The sequence below is a fragment of the Schistocerca nitens genome, chromosome 3 (genome assembly GCF_023898315.1).
Source record: "Schistocerca nitens isolate TAMUIC-IGC-003100 chromosome 3, iqSchNite1.1, whole genome shotgun sequence".
NCBI lineage: Eukaryota > Metazoa > Arthropoda > Insecta > Orthoptera > Acrididae > Schistocerca > Schistocerca nitens.
Window position 1 is genome coordinate 881,182,268 of NC_064616.1, and position 25,123 is coordinate 881,207,390.

The following is a 25,123-nucleotide window of genomic DNA, read 5'->3' on the forward strand; positions in this document are numbered from 1 at the left end:
GTTTAATTATTTCTTCCTTTGAATTCACTGTACTTAAAAGTACAACTACTTAATATGTAAATAGTGCAGACATAAGCACAGAGATTGTCTTTCATGCTTTTAAAATTCACTTTTGCATGCCTTTTGTTTAGCTAGCAATTCATACACACGATTCTTTTTGTGATCTACTTTAAATGTTCCTCCACATCAAATTGTTTTGGGGATGTGCTCTGAACCTTTATTTGAGAGTGGTACAATTTAGCTGTAGTGAACTATAATTTATATCAATAGAGGGACTTCATTGTGCCACTTCAGTTCTATTCCCTGACTGTGTCATCAGAGTTCACTGTACAAATGAATTAACAATATCAGTCCTAAACAGTATGCTATCTGGTAGTTAATGGAGAAAATTAAACTTTATTATGTAAGAAGTATTCTGTAGCTTATTTTAGTTACCAAACACACTTTTAATTTTATGTATTTCCAGTCTGTGTTTCGCAACAAGTAACGCTGGTTTCTTGATCCCCTCCCCCCCATGGACCCCTAATCCTTAGGTAACTAGATCTTCACTGTAGGTTTGTGAAAACTGTTTTGCAAATGTAGAGAAAAATGAGACTTCTCGAAAAGTTGGCTATTTTGAGTGACATTATACAGTTATTTGAAATGATTTTTTTTCCCTGAAGGTACAACATTAAAAATCCATTTGTACTTCTAAACTAAATGTTTTTTGTGGTTTTTGTAGTTGTTCCTGTGGTTTTTTTTCCTGTTTTCTCATCTTGAACCAAATAAATATAAGATATTTTTATGAAGTAAAATAACTATTCATTTATTTCAGAAGTTATTGTGTTACACAACTTTTCTGTCTTAGCCATGCACCTATTTCTTTATTTCGCTTGGTTCTCATTTTAGTGTTGCTTAACAGTGGTCCACATACAGTAACTGAAAATATTCTTTCCACTATTCCACGATCAGATAATATTTTTTCATACAGCAGTTGAAATTACATGTACATTTACTACTTTGACAGAATTCCAGTGCTTTGCATCTCTTGTGAGTCAAAGTGGGATGTTTACTGCACTGCTGCTAGTAATGTGCTCACCTAATACAACACAGTTCTAATAGCTTTAATGACACTTCATCTGTATGATACTTTACTATTTGACAATGCCAGATTTTACTAGCTTTAAAAAACAGTCCATCATATTTTCTCTTATGTTGTCTTTTTTATATACTGCATCTGTTTGTTTCCTGCTGAATGAGAAATCGATGTTTACAAAAATCTATGCAGCTGGTGCATCAGACACTTTGTTCTATATAGTGTGCATTTAACATACACAGGTAAAATGATTTATTTCAGAACTGCAGGTACACACAATTTGTCATTTTCAGGTTCGCACCGAGTTGGAGAACCCTACTCGTTACCATGTAATGCAGAAGCAAAAGAATCAGGTTCGACAGTTCTTGTGCGAGTCGGGTCAGCAGCCATTACTAGCAGCCCAGCAGGTTTTGGGTAGTGCTCGTGGTCAGCTTTCTGCAGTTCACAGCGCTCCTGTCAATTCTACACCAGTGATACCTGAGCAGCAGCCAAAGCAGAATATGACCAGCGTCAGTTCGGAGAATATCTTGTCACCAAGTCTAAGCTCAGTTGCTACAAGTGCCTCTGAGGTAAGTTTTTGTACTTCTACTTGCATTTTAATCTGTTTATTTCTACAGCTGCTATTGGTAAAATGCCAAGATTAATAAGTGAGGAAAAATCTTGTAAAAGCTTTTCTATATTGATATGGAAACTGCATTCAATAATGAGATGTAAACATATTTATTACAAAACTGCACTGTGGGATAGGGAACTGGTATATTATAGATGATAGTCCTGTCAAAACAGAAGAGTAGTTTGACATGAGATTATTATATCTAATAGGAAACACTAGTTGAACTTTAAGGGTAAATTTCCTTTCAACTGGAACTAGACAGTGAAATAATTAAGGGAAAATGTGTTTGTGGATGACAGCAGTAAGACAGCTTAGAAATGCAGAAAACATTAAATATAATTTAATGGAAAAGAGGTTTAATGCAGAGGAAATGTCATGACAACTACAGCTACAAGGACTGTTTCAAGTTGGAATGTTAGTTCCTAGGATGTGGATGAGTTGTAGACAGAGTACATCAGTGTCATTTTCAAGTACATGGGTCCAAGTTAGCTGCGAATCATGGGAGTTATTAGGACATTGATCACAATAGTGCTTTAAAATATTTATGATTAGCTTTTTTGTGAGGTGATTTATCCGTATTCACTTCTGAGAGGAGCTAGACTAAATGAAATCATGATTTTGGTGTGATGATAATGGAAGTGGCGTATCACAGACTTTAATAAAGATAGCTGTAATGGACACATGTTAAGTGTAGAGTTTTGTGTTTTTTGGAGAGTGATTATGGAAATGAAAGTAAGGGAAGGCATGAAAGAAAATGCTGTAGGAAATAGCTGCCCTTTGAGGAACTGACAAGTGTTAAGAGTCTAATGTGATTTAGTATCATTAACAATGCCTGATGACTGAACTTCATAAGAAACCAAAGAGGTGTTTGGGATTGAAATTGGGACATAATCTGTTTGTCAAGAAATGTGTGCTGCTAGACCTTGTAAGAGATATAAAGTGTGAGCTCCTTGCTTGGAACTCTTATTATGTTTTGATATGCCAAAGTCCTGTAGCATTCACTCAGATTAGAGATTTAACCTTGCACTAACTCCTTATACTGCTGTGTGTGTGTGTGTGTGTGTGTGTGTGTGTGTGTGTGTGTGTGTGTGTGTTTTTCGGGCGCTAAACAGCGTGATTCTTATAATGCTGTGACAATGCAAAATAATAAGAGAATGTCGCCCCTTCAGTGAAATGACTACACAGCAGCATCGGCTCATGAAATGCACACAGTCATAAATTCAAACAGTGGTGTGCCATATTACACATATGTGGAGACCGTAAACCAAACTATTTATAAAAATTAATTTTTAACCATTGGGGAACAAATCCTGGGTACAAGGTCATGAGCAACAAGTTGACAGTTGTAAGACTTGAGTATACCACACAAAAGGTTATACCTGTAAACTTATTGTGGTGAAATAATGATTTATTTTGAAAGGTTACCCAAAGATAGGCTTAGTCTCACAATGAGCTGTAGCAAATGAGGTAGACACAAAGGCTAAAGTTTTCCATTCATAGTGACTGAAATATATATCAATGTAGGAAAGTTCAGGTAGAATGTAAATAATTTAGGAGTAAACATCACCACTCACCAAATAGCAGATGTATTGAGTCATCTACAGGCACACACAAAAGAGAAAGAAAACTTACTAGCTTTTATTTATTTTTTATTTATTTATTTAGCATCCAATAGATCACACATGTGATATAGGATTTGTCATCTCAACAAAGAATTTATTCTGAAAACTAGCAAGTTTTCTCTCTCTTTTTGTGTGTGCCTTCTGCTGTTTGGTGAGTGGTCTCACATACTCCTAAATTATTTATAAAATATATACAATTGCATTAGCACCTTTGAACAGCCATGCGCTCTTAATCGGTTAATGTGGTGATGGATTTCCAGATACTTCAGATTCAGTGATACCACATCACTCGAATCTAGTGACTCACTATACTGTTGTAATGTTTACTTTGTGATTAATAAGGTAAGTTCATTAGCGAAGGAAAGCAAAATATGGTACACAATAAAATATTGATAACTAAATCTGGATCACCAGTTGACTGTAAAGGGGTTAAACAAAAGCAAAAATAATAGCAAATGGGACATCTCATTGTTGTTGTGTTGTTGTGGTCCTCAGTCCTGAGACTGGTTTGATGCAGCTCTCCATGCTACTCTATCCTGTGCAAGCTTCTTCATCTCGCAGTACCTACTGCAACCTACATCCTTCTGAATCTACTTAGTGTACTGATCTCTTGGTCTCCCTCTACGATTTTTACCCTCCACGCTGCCCTCCAATGCTAAATTTGTGATCCCTTGATGCCTCAAAACATGTCCTACCAACCGATCCCTTCTTCTAGTCAAGTTGTGCCACAAACATCTCTTCTCCCCAATCCTATTCAATACCTCCTCATTAGTTACGTGATCTACCCACCTTATCTTCAGCATTCTTCTGTAGCACCACATTTCGAAAGCTTCTATTCTCTTCTTGTCCAAACTGGTTATCGTCCATGTTTCACTTCCATACATGGCTACACTCCATACAAATACTTTCAGAAATGACTTCCTGACACTTAAATCTATACTCGATGTTAACAAATTTCTCTTCTTCAGAAACGATTTCCTTGCCATTGCCAGTCTACATTTTATATCCCCTCTACTTCGACCATCATCAGTTATTTTACTCCCTAAATAGCAAAACTCCTTTACTAGTTTAAGTGTCTCATTTCCTAATCTAATCCCCTCAGCATCACCCGATTTAATTTGACTACATTCCATTATCCTCGTTTTGCTTTTGTTGATGTTCATCTTATATCCTCCTTTCAAGACACTGTCCATTCCGTTCAACTGCTCTTCCAAGTCCTTTGCTGTCTCCGACAGAATTACAATGTCATCGGCGAACCTCAAAGTTTTTACTTCTTCTCCATGAATTTTAATACCTACTCCGAATTTTTCTTTTGTTTCCTTTACTGCTTGCTCAATATACAGATTGAATAACATCGGGGAGAGGCTACAACCCTGTCTCACTCCTTTCCCAACCACTGCTTCCCTTTCATGCCCCTCGACTCTTATAACTGCCATCTGGTTTCTGTACAAATTGTAAATAGCCTTTCGCTCCCTGTATTTTACCCCTGCCACCTTCAGAATTTGAAAGAGAGTATTCCAGTTAACGTTGTCAAAAGCTTTCTCTAAGTCTACAAATGCTAGAAACGTAGGTTTGCCTTTTCTTAATCTTTCTTCTAAGATAAGTCGTAAGGTTAGTATTGCCTCACGTGTTCCAACATTTCTACGGAATCCAAACTGATCTTCCCCGAGGTCCGCTTCTACCAGTTTTTCCATTCGTCTGTAAAGAATTCGCGTTAGTATTTTGCAGCTGTGACTTATTAAACTGATAGTTCTGTAATTTTCACATCTGTCAACACCTGCTTTCTTTGGTATTGGAATTATTATATTCTTCTTGAAGTCTGTGGGTATTTCGCCTGTCTCATACATCTTGCTCACCAGATGGTAGAGTTTTGTCATGACTGGCTCTCCCAAGGCCATCAGTAGTTCTAATGGAATGTTGTCTACTCCCGGGGCCTTGTTTCGACTCAGGTCTTTCAGTGCTCTGTCAAACTCTTCACGCAGTATCTTATCTCCCATTTCATCTTCATCTACATCCTCTTCCATTTCCATAATACTGTCCTCAAGTACATCGCCCTTGTATAAACCCTCTATATACTCCTTCCACCTATCTGCCTTCCCTTCTTTGCTTAGAACTGGGTTGCCATCTGAGCTCTTGATATTCATACAAGTGGTTCTCTTCTCTCCAAAGGTCTCTTTAATTTTCCTGTAGGCAGTATCTATCTTACCCCTAGTGAGACAAGCCTCTACATCCTTACATTTGTCCTCTAGCCATCCCTGCTTAGCCATTTTGCACTTCCTGTCGATCTCATTTTTGAGACGTTTGTATTCCCTTTTGCCTGCTTCATTTACTGCATTTTTATATTTTCTCCTTTCATCAATTAAATTCAATATTTCTTCTGTTACCCAAGGATTTTTATTAGCCCTCGTCTTTTTACCTACTTGATCCTCTGCTGCCTTCACTACTTCATCCCTCAGAGCTACCCATTCTTCTTCTACTGTATTTCTTTCCCCCATTCCTGTCAATTGTTCCCTTATGCTCTCCCTGAAACTCTCTACAACCTCTGGTTCTTTCAGTTTATCCAGGTCCCATCTCCTTAAATTCCCACCTTTTTGCAGTTTCTTCAGTTTCAATCTGCAGTTCATAACCAATAGATTGTGGTCAGCATCCACATCTGCCCCTGGAAATGTCTTACAATTTAAAACCTGGTTCCTAAATCTCTGTCTTACCATTATATAATCTATCTGATACCTATTAGTATCTCCAGGATTCTTCCAGGTATACAACCTTCTTTTATGATTCTTGAACCAAGTGTTAGCTATGATTAAGTTATGCTCTGTGCAAAATTCTACAAGGCGGCTTCCTCTTTCATTTCTTCCCCCCAATCCATATTCACCTACTATGTTTCCTTCTCTCCCTTTTCCTACTGACGAATTCCAGTCACCCATGACTATTAAATTTTCGTCTCCCTTCACTACCTGAATAATTTCTTTTATCTCGTCATACATTTCATCAATTTCTTCATCATCTGCAGAGCTAGTTGGCATATAAACTTGCACTACTGTAGTAGGCATGGGCTTTGTGTCTATCTTGGCCACAATAATGCGTTCACTATGCTGTTTGTAGTAGCTAACCCGAACTCCTATTTTTTTATTCATTATTAAACCTACTCCTGCATTACCCCTATTTGATTTTGTATTTATAACCCTGTAATCACCTGACCAAAAGTCTTGTTCCTCCTGCCACCGAACTTCACTAATTCCCACTATATCTAACTTTAACCTATCCATTTCCCTTTTTAAATTTTCTAACCTACCTGCCCGATTAAGGGATCTGACATTCCACGCTCCGATCCGTAGAATGCCAGTTTTCTTTCTCCTGATAACGACGTCCTCTTGAGTAGTCCCCGCCCGGAGATCCGAATGGGGGACTATTTTACCTCCGGAATATTTTACCCAAGAGGACGCCATCATCATTTAATCATACAGTAAAGCTGCATGTCCTCGGGAAAAATTACGGCTGTAGTTTCCCCTTGCTTTCAGCCGTTCGCAGTACCAGCACAGCAAGGCCGTTTTGGTTAATGTTACAAGGCCAGATCAGTCAATCATCCAGACTGTTGCCCCTGCAACTACTGAAAAGGCTGCTGCCCCTCTTCAGGAACCACATGTTTGTCTGGCCTCTCAACAGATACCTCTCCGTTGTGGTTGCACCTACGGTACGGCCATCTGTATCGCTGAGGCACGCAAGCCTCCCCACCAACGGCAAGGTCCATGGTTCATGGGGGAAGGACATCTCATTATCAGAATTAAAATTTAATTGGTAATACAAATCTCTCGATTGACTTAAGATTACTGAATAAATTGGAGGTTCAGATAATAAGTGAAAATTTTCAGTTTCAATTATCTTCAAACAGAATCAATTAATACATAAAAGCAATGCGGAATATGAGAATTGCTGCTACAAAACCAAATAACATATTTACGTGGGATACTGGAAGTGAATGAGAATACTTATTCTCTTAGTGATAGTAATAATTTTACAGCATTGAACACCCTGTAGTGATAGAACTAGCTATCTTTTAATGAGGGGATGATCTGAACTTTGTCAGGCATTTTGTGTAGATAATTGTACATACAATTTTATTACTAGGTCTACAACTTTGCTTCCGCTGTTTTGCAATAGACGCCAGTAGTGGCAAGTGGAATTCGGGTGGTGTAATACAATAAGCTTAGGCATCTGTGAACATAATGCTATAAAAATATTAGTCGATTTGTGATTGCATCATAAGGTTATTCTCGATTAAGTACGTCAAATTACATGCCCATTTCTCGCCATTTGCGGGAAGTTTTAATTTTCTGCTTTAACATGAAGAAATCTGTGGCTGTGGCTCTTAAAATGCTGGGCAAGACCAATGGTGAGGGAACTATTAGTGGAAGAACGTGCAGAGAATTTTTTCAACACCTTATGAATAGTGATTTTGATGTCGAAGATTGGAGACAGAATGTTTTTGTAGTTACTGAAACAGACAAAGACAGTCACAGGACATAATTATTGAAAGCAATTGATGCGTTAGAGTCCAGCACTGAAACACAAACGGCCACAATACAGTGATAGACACGTAAAGATAATTTTACAGCAGGCCAGTGCTTGACCCCATGTCGCAAAACCCATAAAAATGTATATGGAAACATTGAAATGAGAAGTCCTATCCCTCCTGCCATATTCTCCATATATTTCTCTCTCTGGATCCCCACAAAATACGCCCAGTTCTTCCGCCATGGGATTTGTATGCTATCCGGAAGATGGGAGAATATAGTGGCCAATGATGCACAATACTATGAATCATAATTATTTTTTGTAAGTTTTTCCTAATGAAGCCCCAAACTTCAAGAAAAAACGGCAGAAACAAAGTTGTAGACCTAGTACCTAAATAAGAATTCCTCGTAAAAAGCTTTCCTCTCCTGAGGAAGATGAAAGAACTGTCTTCAAACATTAAGTTATATAAAAATAAAAGAAAGTTAATTCAGTGCTCAATTGGTTATGATGCATGTTGTGGATGCTGACTTTGGATGCTCTCCATTTGAATTTTTTTTTTTTTCATAATGTCAAGAATGGGCATAATCACATGTGCCATAAACAGTAATATACCTGTAGTGGTGGAAAGTTCTTCACTTCCAAGTAACTCAACAGCATGATTCATGATCTCAAACAGTATCACTGAGACACATTTCTTTATAATTGGACATGGTTTCATCTGTAACAATTCTAGACAGGCTGGAGGAGAGAGAGAGAGAGAGAGAGAGAGAGAGAGAGAGAGAGAGAGAGAGAGAGAGAGAGATTGTATAGGGAATGACAATCAGTAGTTGACAATTGAGGAACTGATTGGACAGGTTGCATTTTCTGAGGGAAGTTAGTTACATACACACAAACAACCATATTTCAAAATTAATCATCAGGTGCATGCTACTATAAATTTTATTTTCTGTGTGTATTCAGTGTAATTGTCTTCAGCACTCAGAGCTTTCCAAGTAGTATGCTTTTTTTCTCTCTTTTTTTGGGTGAGTTTAGTTAATGTTGATGATTGTTTAAAAGATAACCAGAACTCATTTTATTTTCTTGTCTTCACTCTTTGTATTTATGTTTTTATTTGTCACATAGTTTGATATCTCGTAGCTATCTCAGTGTTGACACTAGTCGTTTCTGATTGCTTGGATTACTACCTTTTTTATTTTGTCGTTGTATGTGGTGAAATGTAGATGGGACTTGTTTTCGTCTGGGCAAAGAATGAATAAGTCAACTTTCAGTTACCACTAGAAGTTGTGTTGATCATGACAGGATTCAAATTGAAAGTTCTTGTCCTGGTGAGTCCATCTTCATCTGAGAGTTAGTGGAAGATGATGGTGGGGTAGCCAATTTCTGGGTGGTAGGCAGATGTGAGTACTGATCAAATGACATTCTCTTTATGCCTTAACGAGAGATATAATGTGCTGTCTGTTGCTGAGAGTGCATCCATTGCTGAGAGTACATCTGAGCCAGTGTGGGATGCCTCCTCAGTTGCAACTGGGGCCAACATTCATGCAAGGTCTAGACAAATGCAAAGGTTGGGTACACTGGCCATTTTCAGCTCCAACTTAAAGCAGGTACATGAGTCCATCAGTGAAATAACTGGCAGTATGGGAAGGAAGACCAGTGTGTTGTAAGTATGCTTGCCAGTGGGTTTCATCAGAGATGTTGTAAGAGCACTGCAAATGATTATTAAGTGCACTAGTGCAGCAAATTGTGACATGTCAATATGAACAATGTCTGCTGCCTGTGGTCAGATGCCACCCTTAGTTCATTTAGATGTCTGATTGTAGTGTTTAATACAACAAGCATTACGCTTGGGGTGGAAACACATTGCATTTTGCTTCGTAGTCCCCAAGACCAATCACTGTGCTTTGGTTGGAGCAGCTATTGAGCTTAAACCAGTGGCCCACATGGTTGTACAGTGATCTCCAACAAGGATTTCATGATCTCCACTGTCAGATGGAAAGTTGTAGGTCACTCTTAATTGCTCAGGCATGTGCTTTACACAGGAAGTGGCTACTCAGGTAGTCGAGTAAAATGGCATGTATCTGTAGGTATCTTATGTTAAAAAAAAACCACACACCACAGAACCATCGATCACTTACACTCCATATACGGAGAGAAGATTCTATCAGACACATTAAGTACTTACGGGAGAATTTGTCCATTCAGGGAAGGAAGAAGAATGTCTATGATAAAGTTACAAAATTAGTCTCATCTATTATTGGCAACAATGCCCATGTAGTACTAGTAGCAGAAAGATGCCAACAATGTGAAATCTTAAATTCAGTTTGGAACGTAAATCAAAAGTATAGGCTTTATTGTAGAGCCCCGCAGGTGCTGGCCACTCAGAGTGGTCCGCAATGACTGCAGTGTCCAAGAAAACATGTGAATACACTTCTTATAATTTGATGAAAGTTGCCAAAGATGATCAGTGCTGCCTTGCATATCGACATGACCAAGTGAGCGTGGCACAGCCGAGTGAGTCCTTGTCCACGGCCACACAGATGTCACACACTCGCACTCACTTGCACACAGGCAGAACATTTGCAATGTGTGCATGAAGCATGCCTCCTCAGTTGCAACTGGGGCCAACATTCATGCAAGGTCTAGACAAATGCAAAGGTTGGGTACACTGGCCATTGGCAGCTCCAACTTAAAGCAGGTACATGAGTCCATCAGTGAAATAACTTCCCTTATCATCAGAGTTGGGCAAACTTTATTCAATTGATACATAACGTATACAGATAGAAAAATTTATTTCTGAGCAACAAATAAGAATATTAGCTCAAAACATTATTCATTTACATCAGGGGCGGGCAGGAATTCTGCACGTGTGCGGTGCACATGCACGTGTGCAGTTAACAGGTGTTCTGCGTGCACACAGGGGCAAGCTGGCCACCCGCTTCTCACCCCTCCCCACCATACCGTCTCTCCGCTTCTTCCTCTGTAATGCGTTTTGTTTCCTGGCCTGCTTTATTAAATGAAGGAATAAGGTTAGTAGGAGTGCTTGACAGAAATCATGGTTTGAAAGAGTACCTATTACCTACGATACGTTTTATTTAATTATCACAGGTGGAGTTTACAATACGTTTAATGTCTGGAACAAAATTTCTACATACAGACAAACGCAAACAGTTACGTAAATTTTCATTACTGATGTTTACTCTTAACTGAGACTTATTAATTTTCATAACAGAAAAAAATCTCTCACAAAAGTATGTCAAGCCCAACATTGACTATCTTCATGGCTTCACGATGGAGATGAGGAAACTCTTGCTGTGGAAAGTCGTGATAAAAATCTATTACACGTCTTGCCAAAAGGAACTTGTCTCTCAGACGAGAATTACACTGTAGATCTATTAATTCCATTTGCAAACTGAGATGAATATCATCTACAGAAACCAGATTCTCTCGGGAACTATTCAAAACCTTGGGATAAGTGAGATATATCCCCAAATCGCTTGAGAAATTCCTCTTTTATTGCACTAATAACGGCAACATACTGAAATTTATTATAATGGTGTTCAATATTAAACTTCCGCTCACCAGCGACAATACTGTCACATATTATACATTTCCAATTTTCACGTTTTTCCACAGAGAAAAAATGATTCTCCCATTCCTTTTTAAAAGATAGCAAATCTCCAATTCTCCGTTTCCTTGATTCACTCTGCATTTTCCGGTTATTGAAATACAACGTTCACTACGTAGTGGTCGCTTCGCTTCAACGTCCGCAGCTTAGCCTGGTACTACACTGCCGCAACCTGCAGGCTGTCGGCACTGTCCCGTTCGACGATTGCACGCGAGCAGCACACGTGCAGCGCTGTGTGCTCATGAGCCATGTGCAGCGTTTGCCCGCCCCTGATTTACATGAATAAAAAGTGTTATAAAAATATGAGGGCATGCTGGAAAGCAATACTTCCAAATTTTTAATAAGAGAACTCTTAAAGCTTTTTAAATAAAACAAGTGTTACTAACATTCTACATCTTTATTCTTCATGTCTACATATTTGCAGCCCTCTGCCACTAGAGGGCTTCGAATTGTAGTGTGTAATGTGTAATGTGATTGTTTCAGTGTGTGAAGAACAGCGTGCTGTAATCAAGCTATGAATTCGAAGAGTTCATCCACACATGGAGCACCCTCTCCTACAACATGCCAAAGTCAAACTACACACAAGCACTGCGACATCTGCAGCAATCTGACTCCTTTGTGTTCACTGTTATCAGTCACCCTCCAAATGGACTTGGCCTCATCTGATTTTCATCTGTTTCCAAAACTTAAGACCATCTTTGAGGGCTTTACTTTGATAGTGATGAAGTGTTGGAAGCAGAGGTGAGGGTGTGGAACTGTCAACAAGTCAAACATTCAACAGTGACAGTATCCACAAAATGGCCTCTGGTTGGGAGAAATATGTTCATTGCGAGGGTGACTACATTGAGAAATAAATATATGGACATGAGGAATAAGGATGTAGAATGTTAATAATGTAAACAAGCTTTAAGAGTTTCCACATAAAAAAAATCAGACATATTACTTTCCAGCACAATCTCAGAGATACATTTGAAGTCCATTGGGACTTATTACTTCAATTCTTTGATGCTTATGAAATAAATATACTTTCTGATGCTTTTAAATTAGTTTTCAGAACTACTATTTTTCTAAACATCTCATCGGGAAATTAATTTGATTTCTGAAGATTTACCATTGTGACACACTAAAGAAAATACATTCAACACATGCGAACAGGGTATTTGTGTGTTACATACTGCAAAATTATCTCTGTTTCAAGATAATAGTATAAGCTTTCTACTTCCATGAAAATTGAGAAATCAACAACTCTGCTATAGTTCTTGGCAAATAACTTAGTTGTGATTTCACATTACTTTCACCACACAAATCTTATTAGAAATAAATGTTATTTTTACATCATTAGAAACTCATGACTGTGATTTCTTTGACATTTCTTTGGCGATCATGTGTCTGTAGCTTTTTGTGACCCACCCTTAGTCATGGGCACCAATACAGGTAAACTGTTTATTTTTAAATCATGGGTAACACATTGCTGCAATAATTTCAATTTGTGTAGAAAGGTGAAAAAAAGGCTTCCATTCGCATGAAACTTTCTTCGTAAAGTTGCCAGTGGCTGCAATATTACGATCTTGTATGTACTCAAGCCAAGTGCCCCTCCCAAAATTTTTCAAAGCTACGTAGACACATATCTAATCAAAATGCAGTTTCATCTTTTACAGGAAAGTGTACTCAGAGCTAGTCTTAAAACACTTTCAGATGGTTTTGGACATTCAGAAACATTCCCCAAACAGTTCAGGAGATTTAGTATTTAAAAGTCTGTTGATGTTAGTAATCAGCATTGACTGAGTCCTTAATTCATTCACTCATCTTGTAGCACTACGAATACAAACAAATTGTGTTATTATATCAATGAGACTCTCATATCTGATAGTATTACCAATATTGGTAGAGTGGACGAAAGTGTTTAAATTAAGGGTTTCTGTTGGCTTCATTCTCTACTTAGCTAAGTTACTTCCACATGTTAATGGGGGGAGGGTGTAAGTACTGGCAAGGGCAGATTGGGATGCATTGGTAGTGTAACTACTGAAGGCCATCAGCTTATGAAGCATTTTTTTATTGAATTTGTTACATTGTACAGCAATTAAAGCTGTTCTCAACCTGAAAGTTGGTTTGCACACTGCAGTGCCTTTGTAGGTGTAGTGGTGTGCCCTTACCTTCCTACCATCTCTGAACTGACTTATACAGCCAGTTAAGGGGGGGGGGGGGCCTCATACATTTCAGCATGTACTACAAAACACTGTGCAACTTGACTTGGCATTTTTCTCATTGTTAGAAGTGAGAGGAGTGATCAGTAACTGAAAATCATAGGACCAATGGGAGATCGAACCCTAAATCTTTAGCTTTGTAATCTGGAACTTAATGTGCTGTGCCACCGAGGGACATTTCTGGACAACCATTAATGAGTTATTTATCAAATAGAAACTGCATGGAACCAAGGCAACAAACAATAATTACAGTGTTCTTCACAGAAAGTAAACGAAGAAAATGTTGTGTCATTGATTGTTATTGGCTATTTAATTTATGAATAATAAATAACAAATAATTATTTGTATTCACAAAGAGAAATAATCCCATTATCTGTGACTAATTTATTCATGAATAAATTTGTTGGACTGGTTTACTTACTCAAATACAGATAGGAATTTATTCAAATAATGCTGATTTCTGCTTACCTGTACACATTATGCTTCCTTCCTCTCTTCCTGGTCAGTGCAGTTAATATTATCAACTTTAACAAGTTCTATTAGTTCATTTGCTTGATTTACTCACGAGATCCTACAATGTATGTGGATTGAAGTTTTTTTGTGTGTTAATTATAAACAAAGTTGTTTTGGTGCTCAATGTAAAAATTTTTCATTTGTTCTGTCCAAAATATGTCTCAATGTCACAGCAATTATAGCTGAGACTGAGTGCGAGCATTATTTAAACAGCTATTCATTTATGAAAATTTACAGTTCCACAGCTAAATCAGTGGCCAACAGTAACATTCAGTATTTGATTATCACTTTAATTTTTGTTATGCATCACCATACTCAGTCACTGTGGTAAGATTTGGTGAATCTCAGGTGTAAAGCATATGTGTTTTCTAAAAAAAAGAGAGAAAAGGAAAAATTGGCAGCTAAAAAACTATTGCAGTTCTCAATGCATTTCAACGCTTGCCGGGCCCAAAATACAGGAGGGTTCATTTAGATGTCTTAGTGACAAAACAGACCTCAATTATTTCATGCATTTGACATTAAGGGGGAAATCAGTGACCACGCAGCTGTTGTTATATCAGTGATTAATATTAAAAGGTACATTAAGAGAAGCAGAAAAATATTTCTACTTAACAAGTGCGAGACAAGATTTTAGACTATGTTGGGCAGTCAACATCAAACATTGAAAAAATTTAAGTGTGTTGTATCATATACCGTAGAAATATGTGCCAAATTTAAATTTGGGCAAAACCTTGTTGACAAATAAAAGGCAAATCAAGTCAAAATGAACAAAATGAGAGCAATGCGAGAAGTGTACAAATTATTTAGAATTGAAAAATTTGAGGTGAAAGAACATGGTCTTGTAGCATGAGAATTTTGTTTACACACTAGCCTAATCGGATGCTACAGTAACTATGCTCTACTTACCTTACTGGTTGTAAGAGTAGCAATATCAACCCTACAAGACACAGAATGGCAATGTTATATGCCAAGACATGTGGTTTGCCAGAAACATAAGCAGTACAAAGGGAACAATCTGCATGCTTGAGAGTTGTTATATTCAGAAGTCCGTCATTACATAGGTATTTACAAAACACCCCACTTCACCCCTGACCCCCCACCTCTCATCCCCTACCCCATTCTGTGCAGCTTGGAGCCCCAAACCATTGCAATACTTCTTCCTTTTCTGTGCTATAATTTTGCTCTCTAAATATATATTTTTCCAGAGTTATTATCTAGTACAGATTGCCTGCTGATAACCTAGCTCGTTTGTAGGGCATCAGTTTCGGCGTCTCTCACTTTCTCCCCTTACTTTACACCACATATTTTGGTTAAATTATGTACAATCACTGCATCTGGGTTTGACCTCCACCTTTCCAAAATATTTTACAGATTGTGAGAGTCATGCAGGAATGGTTGCCCAATATCCAGCATGGTAGCCAGTCCATGTGGGTGTTTGTTAGGTATCCATATGGTGGTAGCTTCCTGACCACTCAAGGATCGCAGTATTAATGCTTGAGCTGTCACCTCCCCATTTGTGGGCACCAGGACTCTGGACACTGGCCACCATGCCAGGCTGCCTTTGCTTTGGCTGGGAGGAGACCTTGGACAGAGTCCTCGTTGGGAGTAGAAGGCATCATGGCAGACATATGGTGTTATGAAATGAACAAAATTACCAGCCAGTGACCACAAGGCCCTGGCAGCTCTTCAGGCTGACTGTGAATCGGTGCTGATCTTTATCATCCTAGGAACTTTCCCTCATTGGTTACACTGTGGGAGGAACACAAAAGAAAGCATCTTGTAGGTGTTCTCCTCAGTTCCTAGTTCACACCCAAACAGATGGAGAGTCTTTTCTTTATACTGACCAATGATGATTGTAGAGAATACTGAAAATGTTTTTGGCAAACTGCCTTCACTTAGCAAGTTACAAAAAGGTTCCATCTTAAATTAAGATAGCAAACCTCACCCTGTCACAGGTGTTACTCTCATGTAAACAACTTGGAGATGTACCGGTTACCATTAACCCTCATAAGGACCTCAGCATTCTACAGGGATTAATTTTTCACCAAGACCTAATACAGCAGGCAAAGAACTTCATAAACTGTGTACTTTGAGGCCTGGCAGACAAGGCAGGCACCAGTAAATTCGTCTTCACTTTTGAGGGGAATTTGCTTCCAGAACAGGTCAAAATATTGTGTTACCACAGTGATTAAAAGCCATATTTTCCATCCCAATGCAGTGTTGTAAATGCCTGTGCATCGGGCTTATGTCTTCCTGGTGTACATGTGACCCATTTTGTGGAAGTTGTTACTGGCCACTTCACAAAAATTAAGCATGTGCGCATCAAGCATTAGCCAGTGGCTGAAGGCGCCGTGGACTGTGGGTCCCAGGGCTGGCTTTTCTTCTTTCATTCCTACACCCATAGTGGATAAACCCTTACAAGAATCTCGACTGCCAAAAGTTCTGAATGAAAAGAAGAAGAAATCTCAGGAGAAGAGTACTCTGGTGACCCCTGAGGTGCCAGAACCTGCAAAAACTGCGCTCTGGTTTAGCAGACACACAGATGGTAGAGGCAAGGAGGTTTTAGACATCAAATGTAAATTGAAGGGGATCACAGCTCTGGATTCTGCATGGTGTCTGTTTCAAAAGAACTGAGCTGACAGACATTAGAGAACATACAGGACAAGCTAGAAGGGACTGGCGGGCTAACCGATGCAGTACAGATATCTGTTGACATGGTGCCTCACCGCAGACTGTTAACAAGACTTCTTAGAAGCCAGAAAATTTACCTCGGTGGTGAGCGTTGCCAGAGACAAGGATATTATCAGGAGTCCCCCAGGGAAGTGTGATAGGATCACACTTATTTTCTATATAGGTAAATGACATGACGGACAAGGTGAGCAGCAGTCTACAGCTCTTTGTTGATGACGCTGTGGTGTACGTGAAGGTGTCGTCATTGAGTGACTGTAGGTGGATACAAGATGACGTGGGCAAAATTTCTAGTTGGTGTGATGAATCATAGCTTTAAATGTAGAAAAAATGTGTGTTAATGCAGATGAATAGGTAATACAGTTCCGCAATTTATGAATTCAGCATTAATAGTGCACTGCTGGATGTAGTCACACTGATTAAATATTTGTGCACAATGTTGCAAATTGATATGAAATGGGACAAGCATATAAGGGTGGTCATAGGGAAGGCGAATGATCGACTTCTGTTTATTGTGAGAATTTTAGGAAAATGTGGCTTACCTCTAAAGGAGACTGTGTATAGAACACTAGTGTGCTCCATTCTTGAGTACTGCTTGACTGTTTAGGGTGCCCACACGATTGGGTTAAAGGTAGTGCTCAAAGCAATTACAAGTGTGCTGCTCGATTTGTTATCAGTAGGTTTGAATCAGTAGGTTGGAATGTCAGATCTGTTAATCGGGCAGGTAGGTTAGAAAATTTAAAAAGGGAAAAAGGATATGTTAAAGCTAGATATAGTGGGAATTAGTGAAGTTTGGTGGCAGGGGGAACAAGACTTCTGGTCAGGTGAATACAGGGTTATAAATACAAAATCAAATAGATATAATGCAGGAGAAGGTTTATTAAGGAATTCAAAAATATGAGTGCAAGTAAGCTACTACAAACAGCATAGTGAACGCATTATTGTAGCAAAGAGAGAGAGAGAGAGAGAGAGAGAGAGAGAGAGAGAGAGAGAGAGAGAAGAAGAAGCCCATGCCTACAACAGTAATACAAGTTTATATGCCAACTAGTTCTGCAGATGACAAAGAGATTGAAGAAATGTATGATGAGATAAAATAAATTATTCGGATAGTGAAGGGAGATGAAAATTTAATAGTCATGGGAGACTGGAATTCGATAGTAGGAAAAGGAAGAGAAGGAAAAGTAGGTGAATATGGAATGGGGGTAAGGAATGAAAGAGGAAGCCACCTGATAGAATTTTGCACAGAGCATAAGTTAACCATAGCTAAACACTTGGTTTAAGAATCATGAAAGAAGGTTGTATACATGGAAGAAGCCTGGAGACACTCGAAGGTTTCAGATAGATTATACAATGGTAAGACAGAGATTTAGGAACCAGATTTTAAATTGTAAGACATTTCCAGGGAAGGATGTGAACTCATCTATTGGTTATGGACTGTAGATTAAAACTGAAGAAACTGCAAAAAGGTAGGAATTTAAGGAGATGGGACCTGGATAAACTGAAAGAACCAGAGGTTGTAGAGAGTTTCAGAGAAAGATTTAGGGAATGATCCAACATTTGAATGTTACTCAGAGATTTCAGACACTGACGGCCTTCAACCTTATTTACCTAGAGAGTGTTTTTCCTTCGTATCCCAATCCTTAAGCCAAACAATCTCAACATCCTCCAACAGCTACTGACTAATTAGCCTCACCAACAAGTTTTGCAAACTGCTTCAAACAATGGTAGCCCAACGAATATGCTGGGTTGTCAAATCACCAGGCTTTTTGCCCGCCTGTCTGTGCGGTCTGTGTGAGGGACAATCCACAACTGACCATCTGGTTAGGTTGAAACAGCAACATGACAGCATTCTTCTAAATACCAGTACCACTTTGCAGTCTTCTTTAACCTACATGAGGCATAAACACCATTTGCCACCATTCATTATACTTACTCTACATGACTGGGGCTTTTAAGGTGCTCTACCAATTTTTATTCATCAGTTTTTAGTCCATCATTTGATTCAGATTAGAGTTGGTACATCATTCAGTTCACCATGTATCCAAGAGAATGGTGTACCACATGGTCCTGCGCTGAGTGTAACAGTACTCTTCCTCTTTGCCATAAATGGGCTAGTGATGTTCTTCGGACAACTTGTCACATGTCACCATGTATTTGCATTTGGTGTAGCTCCCAATATGTAGTATAGGCTGAACACCAGTTCGAAGGTGCCTAAGAGCTTCTGCCTGTGTCTTTTTCCCATGGATTCCAATCCTCTCCCATGAAAACACATGTCATGCACATCTGTCATCGTATGACAGTCCATCCTGACCCAGAACACTTAATGTTCTCTGCTTCTTTGCCCACTTCTCACGGGGTGCAGATTGTCCTACTCTCCTCCATATTTATCAGGCCCAGGTCTCATCCCAGTGGATTATGGTTGCCAGATTTATGGCTCAGTGGCACCTTCAGCTTTGAAATTGTGATTTCCTAAGTATGACTACCACTAATGTGGATGATTGGACTGTGCAAATGAACAAGTAGTATACTTGATAAATAAGACTTCAGTATTGCAGCCAAGAGACCCCACATATCTTGTTTTGATTGTGATTCTCAACTAAGTTCAGACAGATGTGTAACATAATCATTTATCCACTATTGGAAAATCTGACATTCACTGAATAATGGAAAGTAACAGAAGTTCCACAGTTGAAAAAGTTACTTCAGACTAACTATAACAACAATAGCATAGTGTCAGACTGTGCTGCAGATCCTCCACTCGCACACTCCACTGTAGATCTACATCTACATCTACATCTACATTTATACTCCACAAGCCACCCAATGGTGTGTGGCGGAGGGCACTTTACCTGCCACTGTCATTACCTCCCTTTTCTGTTCCAGTCGCATATGGTTCGCGGGAAGAACGACTGTCTGAAAGCCTCCGTGCGCGCTCGAATCTCTCTGATTTTACATTCATGATTTCCTCGGGAGGTATAAGTAGGGGGAAGCAATATATTCGATACCTCATCCAGAAACTCACCCTCTCGAAACCTGGACACCAAGCTACACCGCGATGCGAGTGCCTCTCTTGCGGAGTCTGCCACCTGAGTTTGCTAAACATCTCCATAACGCTATCACGGTTACCAAATAACCGTGTAACAAAACGCGCCGCTCTTCTTTGGATCTTCTCTATCTCCTCCATCAACCAGATCTCGTACGGATCCCACACTGATGAGCAATACTCAAGTATAGGTCGAACGAGTGTTTTGTAAGCCACCTCCTTTGTTGATGGACTACATTTTCTACGGACTCTCCCAATGAATCTCAACCTGGTACCCGCCTTACCAACAATTAATTTTATATGATCATTCCACTTCAAATTGTTCCGCACGCATACTCCCAGATATTTTACAGAAGTAACTGCTACCCGTGTTTGTTCCGCTATCATATAATCATACAATAAAGGATCCTTCTTTCTATGTATTAGCAATACATTACATTTGTCTATGTTGAGGGTCAGTTGCCACTCCCTGCACCAAGTGCCTATCCGCTGCAGATCTTCCTGCATTTCGCTACAATTTTCTAATGCTGCAACTTCTCTGTATACTACAGCATCATCCGCGAAAAGCCACATGGAACTTCTGACACAATCTACTAGGTCATTTATATATATTGTGAAAAGCAATGGTCCCATAACACTCCCCTGTGGCACGCCAGAGGTTACTTTAACGTCTGTAGACGTCTCTCCATTGATAACAACATGCTGTGTTCTGTTTGCTAAAAACTCTTCAATCCAGCCACACAGCTGGCCTGATATTCCGTAGGCTCTTACTTTGTTTATCAGGCGACAGTGTGGAGCTGTATCGAACGCCTTCCAGAAGTCAAGTAAAATGGCATCTACCTGGGAGCCTGTATGTAATATTTTCTGGGTCTCACAAACAAATAAAGCGAGTTGGGTCTTACAAGATCGCTGTTTTCGGAGTCCATGTTCATTCCTACAGAGTAGATTCTCGGTTTCCAGAAATGACATGATACGCGAGCAAAAAACATGTTCTAAATTTCTACAACAGATCGATGTCAGAGATATAGGCCTATAGTTTTGTGCATCTGCTCGACAACCCTTCTTGAAAACTGGAACTACCTATATTCTTTTCCAATCATATGGAACCTTCCGTTCCTCTAGAGACTTGCGGTACGTGGCTGTTAGAAGGGAGGTGGGGGGGGGGGGGCGGCAAGTTCTTGTTCAAGATGTTTGTTGGATCTCACAATTGGAGTCAACAGCAGTGGCCCAGGGCAATGTTTATGGGTGAATCACAGTTCAGTGTAATGAGTAATTGTGAAAATCAGGCACTGCAGAAAAAAATGGCAAATACATTAAAACACCAAAAAATTGTGAATGTAATGATTATGTGGGTGATTTATTAATAGTGTATATGAGTATCATGATCAATGCAGGAATACTACTGCATTTCGTTGATGACAGAGAAATAATATTGTTGAGAGAGAATTAAAGTATGTTTTACTTGTAGTGCAACAGGTCCAGATTTCAGTTTTATGAAGTAATGTGCCAATTACCAGCATTCCTCCATGTTGTTGAAATGTTAGGTAATTATTATGATGTCTGAAAGGAGTGACCTGTGTACCTCCTGGTCCTGAATTCATGTGTGTATGGGGCACTATTAGCAGACACGATTATGCTTATGGTAATAGCGCCTCAGATCCTTTGAGACCCACAAATAAAGCTGAATATGGTAAGAAACAACTGACCTACTGTGTTTTTGAACAGCCACAGCCACAAAAAGATGCAGACATGTATGACGTAATGATAATTCTAGTGATTGCACTGCATTGTTTAAGAGTAACTGTCAGCAGTTCCGAGTCTGCCTGTGGTAGGTAGCAGCCTCATTACTGCTGCATAAATCAAATATTGTCTAGAAATTGATACAGCTATTCGGTTTCCTAGTACCACCTTGATCTTAGCTGCAGCATAATGCACGATTATTCTGTAGAATGTAAAGTTACGGCAGTTGTTATTTTTTTTAACTGAAAAAAAAACAAGCCTACGTGTCGTCTCTCTTTTCATTTTTTCATTCATTTTGCAGTATCAGTGAAGGCCATGTTGTGTTACAGTGGCATCTCATTTTTTAATCATATAATCAGTCACATAAGTTTTTGAATACTATCAAAAGAGTGATAAACATGTACTTGTGGTGCCATAAGGCTTTTAGTTACCTGTAAATCATCATATCAGCTCAGTCTGATTCTCAATTGTGATGAATTGCCTGATATGTCAGAGATATGACAGATTGAGAGGTATAGCCTCTACATTTCTGGGCAAGCGAATCACACTGACACTTGGTATGACAACTGCCAGAACCCACAATACAACAACATTCGTAAGGAATCCTAATAGTAGGTTCACAGATTTGTGTTTCTTAACTAGTTCTTTTCATTAAGAGGCTCGCTCCATAATATTTTACAAATCTTGTAAGCAACATCTCTAATTTAACTGCATAGAGAAATAGGCATCTGGAAGATTCTTCTGTCATATGATTTTTGATGTTTGTGTGGAATGGAGCCCATGCGTCCAGTTCTCAGATTCCCAGTGAATATAGTGTGATGAATGACAGCTTTCTTCTTGATGTGGGAAAATGTGAGTGTAATCAGACATGTCGTTTAAATGACATATTTGGAACAAGCATGTGAGGTCAGTCATAAGGAAGGTGAACGGCTGATGTGGGTTTATTGGGAGAATACTGGGAAGTGTAGTGCACCTATAAAGAAGGCAGTATTTATGACACTTCTGTGGACTTGTTCTTGAGTACTGCTCAAGTATTTGGGATCTTCACTATTTCAGATTATGTTATATCAGTACTTGTTCCATAGATCATGAATACGGCATTTCGTAATGATGTGGAATGTGCCAGTTTGACGTAAGTTTTCTTTACATACTTTTTCTTATTCTTTTTCGTTTTATAGTTACTACTTCATACCTAAAAATTCATCTGCTGAGTAGAATGAGTTGTCATTCATAAATACTTTTAATTTGTTTTTAAATGCTAGTTGGCTATCTGTCGGACTTGTAATGCTATTTGGAAAATGGCCAAATATTGTGTGTCAGCATAATTCATCCCTTTCTGTGCCAAAGTCAGACTTAACCCAGGAATAGTGAAGATCACCCTTTCTTCAGTGATGTAGCTATGCACTTTGCCATTAGTTTTGAATTTGGGTGGGTTATTAATACCAAATTTCATAAGTGAACACGTGTATTGTGAAGGTACTGTGAGTATTCTGAGCTCCTTAAATAAATGTCTGCAAGGTGATGTTGGATGGGTTCCAGCTATTATTCTGATTACATGCTTTTGTGCAATGAATACTTTTCTTGTAATGATGAATCGCCCCAAAATATGATGGGGGGGGGGGGACATTCCTTTCACAAAATGCTGTTGAGATGATTTTGTGTGATCGAGCATTTGTGGCAGCCTACAAAACGATTCAGCTGCCCCCAGCTCACTGAGTTTGTATGTAGATGTATTTGTACTTCTTTACCGGCATAAGTCCTCTAAATCGCGATTTATTACATGGTATGCAAACGCTATGTAGAAGACACTCCGAGCATATTGGATATTATTTGGCATCCAAGTGACTCGCATCAGTCTCTGTTCTGTACAGCCATGGAGAAAGAATCATAGTTTTATTTTTATCAGTGAAAAATTTCGTGTAAATCTGTAAATGCTCCGATCCAATATCTCTCTTATCTTAATGAACGTATTCATAGAGTTGAACTATGTAATTCAAACAAGTAGGACCCAAAAGCGCCGACACGATAGTTTGTTGATGGGGAGGGGGGGGGGGGACTTGAGGGTATATAGTATTTTTAATGTTTTGGAAGACGAATGGCGCCCTGTAAGCAGCCATAAAAAGTTCCAGTTCCGATCCTGTTAACTTTTCCTCGAAACAAAAACACCTGACTACTTTTCCTGAGAATTATCGCCCCCCCCCCTCTCCCTACCCCTCTTGCCTGTGGGCATGGGCGCCCTTGTATGGACCCCACTTTGATCGTCAGCTTTTGTGGACACACGGAGGTAGTGTTTGTTTTATGAACATGGGAAATTTGTTATGTAGTTTTAGATGTGATATCCATAATTTTGTACAGCCGCCAGACGTAGCTGTCATTAATAGGTGGTCAGTGTTTGGGTAGTAAAACACGTAAATGTCCTGTGCGTCGTTTGGAAATTCACGGTGCGTTGCGTCGCCATTAGTATTCTCTGCAGCCGCCTGTCCTTCGCGGTCAGGCTACGCACGACCTCAATCTGTGAGCGAACTCGTAGAAAGGAAAGTATGTTCTCACGCCACTTAAGTTGCCCGCTATAAATCTTCATAGCTTAGCTTGCTATAGAGCTATGAAAGACGAGCATAACACTGCAAACTTTTTGTGACGGACCTTCGCTTTTCTGTACAACGCGACATCAGTGTCTGCTCGCAACGGTCAGACCTGATTTGGAAGCATTGCTTTGTATAGGAATATGTTCGCACGTTTCCTGGTATGCTTCAGCTGTAGGTGACAATTCCTGAACAACCCCCCCCCCCCCCCCCCCCACACACACACACACACACACTTCTCTTTCCAGCTGTGTTGCGTTATCGGCATAGCTTATGACATGTTGCGAGAACCAAGATTTTTGTTTTTCCAGGCTCCTTACGAGCTCCTTCTGTACATAAACTAAGTAACTGCGAAGCATAGGTTATTCCTTTTCTCCTAAAGGTTAGTGCAACTGTAATGATGTATTCTTGTTACCTGTGGCCAGCATTTATTCAGTTTTTGAAATTTCAATCAGTTTCGTTACCGCGCTAGAACCGTTCTAACTTAAAAACGTTAAAATACAGCAAAAATACGATAAGTGTGTTGGTGAAGGGGGGGCGGGGGGAGATCCAGAGTTTACCAAGTTACGTAAAATATCGGATGATGCAATAATACACGGGCAGCTATCATTTTTTGGCAAAATCTGTGAAACTGCTCAGCAAGGTGTCATCTATGCTGTGGCTGAAACAACAACTCCGAGAGAACTTAGTTTTCGTTCTAAAAACCTTGTCAATTACTGTAGTTGAGAATTTCGTAAAAGTGTCTCTAATATGTCAATACTTTTCATGTAAATGAGGTTCAGGGACGTAGAGGATTAACTTCTCATATTAGACAACACTGTGAAGGGAAATTCACCTCCTTTTATTGGAAAACTTGGCGTTGGTTCAAGTGCATCGCAAATACGGTGAAGACTACGTAAAAAT

The 25,123-nt window shown here is 39.3% G+C and overlaps 1 protein-coding gene across 2 annotated transcripts in view; it reads left to right on the forward strand.

Moving 5' to 3' along the window:
• LOC126248924 (microphthalmia-associated transcription factor) overlaps positions 1-25,123 on the forward strand; it is a 385,226-nt gene that overhangs the window by 147,602 nt on the left and 212,501 nt on the right. For both annotated transcript variants that reach the window (XM_049950421.1, XM_049950420.1), the window contains exon 3: positions 1,369-1,644. In XM_049950421.1, the coding sequence (XP_049806378.1) occupies positions 1,369-1,644 (276 nt within the window). The remainder of the gene's footprint in view (positions 1-1,368; positions 1,645-25,123) is intronic.